The sequence below is a fragment of the Triticum dicoccoides genome, chromosome 3A (assembly GCF_002162155.2).
Source record: "Triticum dicoccoides isolate Atlit2015 ecotype Zavitan chromosome 3A, WEW_v2.0, whole genome shotgun sequence".
NCBI lineage: Eukaryota > Viridiplantae > Streptophyta > Magnoliopsida > Poales > Poaceae > Triticum > Triticum dicoccoides.
Window position 1 is genome coordinate 605,491,965 of NC_041384.1, and position 7,346 is coordinate 605,499,310.

The following is a 7,346-nucleotide window of genomic DNA, read 5'->3' on the forward strand; positions in this document are numbered from 1 at the left end:
TACAACACCTAAGTATTCAAAGGTAGAAGCACAAGGTTCAGAACAAAATAGAAAAATTATTCTGGCAGATCACAGAGTGAAAATAACTGTCGTCTTCTTAACTGAAACTAACTACTCCCACTGTAAAACGTCTTATATTTGTTTACAAAGGGAGTATACAGTAGAGCTGGACTTTCAGGGTGCTAATTGGTTTGAAGCCGACAATGTTTTCTTTTTCAAACTATTGTCGTACAGGGCTATAAATTTATCGTGTTTAAGGATAATAAAATCGTTTGAATCAAACTTATTGCAGAGCAGCATATTAAGCTACAGGGATGACCAAAATATCATGTGTATTCCTCTAGAAGTAGACATTTCAGCACTGGGTTGGATTGTATACAGAATCACTAGAATACGCGACTGGCTTTCTGAATTTTCTAATGAGTAAATTGTTTTAAGCTCACAATGAGATCTTGCCCCTGAAAACAAAATTCAGTATAAAGTTACCAAATATGACCAAATAATAACTTCCCATCTATAATGTGTGCATCTCCCAACCTCAGTTGGCAGCCAATCATCTCATCAAATGAATTCTACAGAAAACCAAGCATAGTATAGCATATCAACAGAGTTAAATCAAGACATACATCAACGTGAATTCAACGCAATCTTCAGAAGGCAGAAGCACATTCAGAATTTAAAAAATTGGCTCAAGAGATCGCAAAGTTATAAAATTCAGACAACTGACTTCTGAAACTTCCTAGAGTACGGCTTGACTTCTGAAACTCTTAGAATGAGAATAAGTTAATGGCGTTAAAAGCTCGGAATGAATACTTACCCTGAAAATAAAGTTAACAAATCAGGCTACAGACTTTCCACCTGTAGAACAATCTGTAGCTGACTGCATCTACACAAGGAAAAATAAGGACCTGCGTCAAGAGTTTACTGAACCATGGAGTATGGCAGAAGCAAAAGGTCAACTTTCCAGTCAAACATGGCAGAATCAAAAAATAAAATTATCAGAGCAGCTTACACAACCATTGAGGTTTGTCTCAACGAAACCATCCAAGTGAAGAGGTGCAAGTTAAATTGCTGAAGCAAGGCACGTTTGTAACAACCACTGGATGATTCTTTGATTCAGCAAATTGGACTCATTTTACACTGTTCGATAGGGGAATCTAACCCCCTGTAATATGTTTTAACACGGGAACAAATTCAGACCAGACCATACGAAACAGACTCGGACGGACGGCAGCAATCTAGGAGGAGGTGAACTTGGTGACGGCCTTGGTGCCCTCGGAGACGGCGTGCTTGGCGAGCTCGCCGGGGAGGACGAGGCGCACGGCGGTCTGGATCTCCCGGGAGGTGATGGTGGGCTTCTTGTTGTAGCGCGCCAGCTTGGCCGACTCGCCGGCGAGCTTCTCGAAGATGTCGTTGATGAAGGAGTTCATGATGGACATGGCCTTGGAGGAGATGCCGATGTCGGGGTGCACCTGCTTGAGCACCTTGAAGATGTAGATCTTGTACGTCTCGACGCTCTTCTTGGCCTTCTTCTTCTTCTTGTCGGCGCCGCCGTCCTTGCCGGGCACGCGCTTCTCGGCCTTGGGCTTCTTCTCCGTCTCCACCGGCTTCTTCTCCGCGGCGGGCTTCTTCTCGGCCTTGGGCGCCATGACGGTTTCGGCGGAGGTGGAGAGGACGAGGGATCGGGTTGGGGGCGCGAGGTGGGAGGACTGGAGGATTTGCGCTGGGGTTCGAGGTGTTGGTTTCCGGGGGCGAGGCGCTGGGGATATATAGGGTTGCGGGGAGCGGACTGACTGGTGGAGAGGGTTGGGGTCCGGATCGGTGACGTGGCGGGGTGCGGGGGCGTTGGATTTGATGGACGGACGGATTTGGGCGCGGTGACGGGGTGGATCCGCGTGGGGAGGCGTGATCTCGCTGTTCCGCGGTGGGTTTAGGCGGCGGGCGGAAATTTGGTGGCGAAATGCGAGCGGGAAGGTCTGTTTTGGGCGCTTCGTGATGGTTGGACTGTTGGAGTGCGTGGGGCTTCGAGGGGACCCTGTTGTGATTTGGATTTGCTGGGGGGTTTCTTTTAGAGTAAGCTGAGGATTTTTTTAGAGGTATTTGGAACAGTTATCTTTCCCAAAATTATAATATAATTATAATTAATACTCCTCAGTTACTAAATATTTGTCTTTCTACAGATTTCAACAAGTGACTACATACGAAGCAAAATGGGTGAATCTACACTCTAAAATGTATCTAATACATCCATATATGGTAGTCCATTTGAAATCTCTAAAAAGACAAATATTTAGGAACGGAGAGAGTAATAATAAAGACTGATTGCTTAGAGCAACTCCAACGGGCCGACCCAAACGAACGGCGTTTTTGTTCGCTTTTTGTCCGTTTGGGTCGGCCGTCCGCCCTCTTTTAATTTTGGGTCGGCAGTGCGACTAACGGCCGACCCATTTCATGACCGCGCGCGTTTTAGATCATGTCGTCGCCCTGGTTTTGGCGCTCTCGCGCGCGCGGTGGAAAGCGGTCTAGCGCGCGCTGGTTTTGGCGCTCCAGCGCGCGGGAAAGGTTCGTGCGCGCACCGCGGCCAGCACTCATTATAAAGAAGGCGCTCCCTCCATACTATGTCCGCCTCCCACTCTCGCCGCCTCTGCGCCACCATGTCGATCCGCCGCCTGGGCGCTTCGGATTTTCGCGGAGTCCGCAAGCGCCGCTCCGACGCCTTCTCCTCCGAGATCTGATTTCGCAAGAAACGTCTCATCCTCGGCACCCTCGACACCGCAGAGGAGGCGCCCCGCACGCACGACGTGGCGGTGTGGCGCCTCCTGAAGCCCCGTCAGGATATGAATTTTCCCAACGTGTCAAGCCAGCGGGCGCAAGATCTGGCGCCTCTCCCGCGGCTTTTCACCGACGAGGATCGTCGTGTCCACCGGAGGCGGCAGCGTCGCCTCGCCATCGCAGAGAAGGACGTGGAAGCCTTGGTGGTGTGGCGCGGAGGCTTCCCGCAGGACATCATCGACGAGCACCAATTCTACAAGCAAAGGAGGTTGGAGAGGGACGCGAGGAGGAGGGAGCGAGCCGCCTATCGGGAGGACAAGCGTTTGCAGAAGCAAGCAGCTCAATTGAAACTGGAGCTACGAGAAACGGTGGGTTGGGACTTTGAAGACGAGGCGTATGCTGACGCCTACATTCAGACGTCGGAGGAGAACATTACCGAGTCGGAGTCAGAAAGCGACGAGTAGTGGTCTTTTCTTTTACCTGTATACGTAAGAACTATCTAGGTATCCATTTTCGTCTGAAAAATGGCCGGCGGCGTCGGCGACGTAGGAGGCGGGCAAGAGTGTGAATTCAATGTGCCACCGACCAGCGGGCCCGATGAGAAAAGAGGACGAGCGCACGCACGTCCGTTTTGTGTTCGCGCCGACGCAAATCAGGCTTAAAATGGGTCCGGAATGGGTCGGCAGGCGGACAAAAGCGGACGCGCGTCCGTTTGAGTCGGCGCGTTGGGCCGGCTTTTTTGTCCGCGCTGGATGAAATGGATCGCCTTATTGGAGTTGCTCTTATTGCTTCCGATAATTTCATCCGTTTTCGTACATGGTCGTTCGTCCGTTGGCTCGTCCAAGTTCTCTATGTTGTTTGCAGCATTGTAAGTCCACGGGCCAGAATTTAAGTTATGGGCCGCTAAAAAAGTTCGGACTCATCATCTGACCTTTCCTTTCCTTACCGAGGCAGGTAACACAGTTTTCTTCGGCCTGTACTAAAAATTTCCAGATTCTGATCATTAGTCCCATCCTGCCTGTTTACATCAAATCCTACCAGCTTATATACGTTCAGAGTTGCATGAATCATCAACAAGCCAACAAAAGCTCAATCGAAAATGTTGAAGCGAGGCCAAGAGGGAGTCCGGCAGAAAGGTTAATGCATGAATCAAAAATAGCAGCGAGATGGACGCTCTCCCTACAGAGAAAACTCACATGGCGGCAGCCCGCACTGCACGCACGCGGCGTCGTGGGGCGTGTGTGGCACGGATAGAGAAAAGGAGGAGAGTAGTTTGATGGATAGCGAGAAGCGGAGAAGAAGAGCAGTAGCGCTGCTGGAGAAGGAACGGCGATGTGGATAAAGGTCCACGCCGAGCTCGGTGGGAATTTCTTTTTTTAATGGCATTTTTAGGATCACTTTTTTAATGGCCCTCGGTGGAGAAGCTGCTGGACTAGGCGTGCTAAGCACCCATTGCAAAAAAAAAAATAACTAAATGAGCACCGATATAATTACTTGCTGTTGTTTACTTTTTCATGTCTACCACATCTTATGAATACATCATCAGATACAATAATTAAAAGTGAGTGAAAATATGGAAAATAAATATTCCTTCAGAGAGAAGATATTTGGAGCTCAAAGCGACTTACTAACAATTAAGATAAGATATTCCTCAACTCTAGATGTCACCGACATCGTTAGTCAGACAAGGAGGAGACATCGCTGGTTAGGCAGGGAAGAGAGACAGAGCAATGAAGAGCAGAAAGAATGTGACAACTGTGCATCTTGAAATTACCTTCTTTTTTTGTAATCGACCGAAAATTTACAAAAAATTACCTGTTATGGGGGAAAGAAAAAAGCTTGCTTTTTTATGATGATGATGGCCAAGTTCAAATAGTGCAAAAGAAAAGGAGCAAAATATAATCTTGCAAATCAAATAACTAACATTTTCTAGAAAATAAGTAACAAAGTAAAACCTGTTTGCTTTCGATTATTAACAAAAAATTGTATATAAAGAATCTCATTTCAATGTGCCACTGCTCTTTCATCCAAAAAATCGTTTGCAAATCTTTAGAAAATTCTAAGAAAAACTTTTGGTTAGTTATTAAACTCTCGGATAGTATACAACAATTCCACCATCTGTATATCCTGCTAAAAAAATTACACCATTCCACTTCCACCCAATGGTAGTACCAAGTTGAAGGAGGCGCCATCAAAGGACATCCCTACGAATTTCTCATCTTTATACTACATGGTACGGCAACAAAAATCCTTTTTCTAATTGCAGACACCGAGTATGTGTATTTTGTGAAGTTAAGGAGTGTTTCAAATTATTCTTGCTTTAAAAAATTCATGCTTTTCAATATGTTCACTGTTTTTAAAAAATGCTTAAAATCTTCCCATTTTTTAAAAAACCATTTAAAATTGATCACAAAAATTTAAAAATCTCTTTCATAAAAACATGTGTTCAAATAAATGTTCATTTTCAAAACATGTTTCAATTCTTATAAAAATATGGTGGTGGTGAGGTGAAATATGGTGGTGGTGTTGCCCCGGTAGGCGACGGGGTAGTATTTTTAATTCCACACACAATTCTTAATTCCTCGACCAGTCTATTGAACACATTTTCCCTTCCAAACGCTCTTTTACTGCAGTTTATGAAGAAACACTGACGGGTCCAGTGGGGGCACGAGCACACTAATTTTTTCCATCCATGGTTAGCATCAAGCCATCAAGGTATACCTTCTCATCCAGCCGGCTGCCTTTGGATCAGGTTTTATCGCGGACTCCCCCGGAGCGCTCTCGCACCTGCACTCGCCGGGGGCGGCGCCGCAACTGTCTTGACCAGCCACTGAAGAAGCCGGCACCCCAGTTCTCCGCCAACTCGCATCCTCGTTAATTTCATCCTAACGGAGCACGCCGACGCCGCGCCGTCATGGAAGATGGGCAAACTGTGACGCAGATGGAAAATAGCTAGTTTTTTTATTTTCTCTCCCAGAACGAAACAGCAGCAAGAGCAGCACGCCACTCGCGTGCCTTTTCCGGGCACATAGTACGAACGAAAAATTCTGGACCATGGTCCAGTATCTGCCTTCTGACACGGACTGGCGGTCCACCTCCGTCAGCTTCGACCGGCCGCGCACCATCCTTCCCCACGTATTCATACCTTAGCTGCTCCTCGTACAATGACCCCACCTTCTTTCCTTCATTTTCTGGAGATAGCGGTAAATGCATTCAATGCATCGAACCTGTCTGATCTGTGCGAATCAATGGCTAGATAATGCCACTATATAGTAGTATGACCCATATCGCTGTTTTCCACTGATATTGCATTCTTTTTCTATATTGTGTGGTTGCAAGCATTCTCTTATTAGTAGAATGTGATTCATGTAGAAAGAAAAACGCTTCCAAAACAATGAAAAGGAATATTCAGAGCGACGAAGGCGGACGCCACCACCAACGTAATTAAAAGTCATCTAATTTTTCCTTCTTTACGCCAATAATGAAACACCGTCGTAACAACCCGTACGGAAAGAAAGATGCATAACTCATGAATGAAGGACGGCGCCGCAAAGCGCGCGTCATCCTCTAAGACTAGCCACAATGGATAGTAACATCAGGGCCGGTCCTGAGATTTCGGAGGCCCGGGGCGAAACTAAAAACTGGGCCCCTAATGTATGCATCAAAATAGTTCTTCAATAATTTCAACTTTCGAAAGCTACTTTCAGTTTCTATGTGCAACTTCAAAGTTTTTCTTTGGACAACATACTACCACAAAATATGCACTATGAATGAGAATGACTATCAAGTTATATAAATATGACAATTGTTTGATGATTACCCTACAACTGATCCCTATCTCCTTCCCGCAAAAAGAAAGAAACAACAACTAATCAATAACTTAGTGTGCATTGTTTAGCAGTATTAGCATTGCAGATTCTTTCTCGTTTGATTGCAGGTGCTGCAGCTGGTCCTATCTAATTAATCCAACAAAAGTGACCATTTTACTCATTCCCCATGTAGTTATATATCGGGATATGTTTTGACATTTCCTTGATCTCTTTACCCCAAAAAAGTAAACATAGTTTCACCTTGTAAGTGCAAGCAAACACTACCTACATCTCATCAAACAATTTTACTCTGCTAGGAGGCAGAAAGCTAGAAGCTACAAACAAAACATTGCTTGCATCAAAAGTTTTAAATCATATCTATATACCTGGATGTGGCAGTCTGGCACCTTCCAAGTCTTGCTCCGGGATCCTAAGGCCACGATCAAACAACCAAAGCCTTCGGCCTGTCCAGAAAAAGCTAGGGCATAAGTTAGGCCAAAATTGTTAAGAAATAGGCCACTCAGCTTCTCTAAAATCGGCGGCGCTGAGACCGGGGATGAGGCGTAGCCTAGAGCTGTGGCATGGGCGCTGCTCGGTGAGGCGGTGACGTCCACAGTCCGGCTGCCTGGCGACGACCGCTGCCTGCGGGGGACGAGGTGTCGAGGCGATCTGGGCGAAAAGGAGGCGAACAGCCTGTAGGCGATGGTCAGTGCGCGTGATGAGAAATTGGATCTTTTGCCCCACTTTACTTCTCTATAAGATCAT

General features: G+C 46.4%; 1 protein-coding gene across 1 annotated transcript; it reads right to left on the reverse strand.

Annotated features, from left to right (window-relative positions):
- Positions 1–1,086: 1,086 nt before the first annotated feature.
- On the reverse strand, positions 1,087–1,735 carry LOC119269528 (histone H2B.5). The gene has a single exon (XM_037551380.1). It carries the CDS (start codon positions 1,647–1,649, stop codon positions 1,239–1,241), a length of 411 nt encoding a protein of 136 aa, XP_037407277.1. The 5' UTR covers positions 1,650–1,735; the 3' UTR covers positions 1,087–1,238.
- Between the last annotated feature and the right edge of the window lie 5,611 nt (positions 1,736–7,346).

Excerpts from the sequence above, each read along its gene's own strand:
- LOC119269528 (XM_037551380.1), bottom strand. The coding sequence starts at position 1,649 with ATGGCGCCCAAGGCCGAGAAGAAGCCCGCCGCGGAGAAGAAGCCGGTG.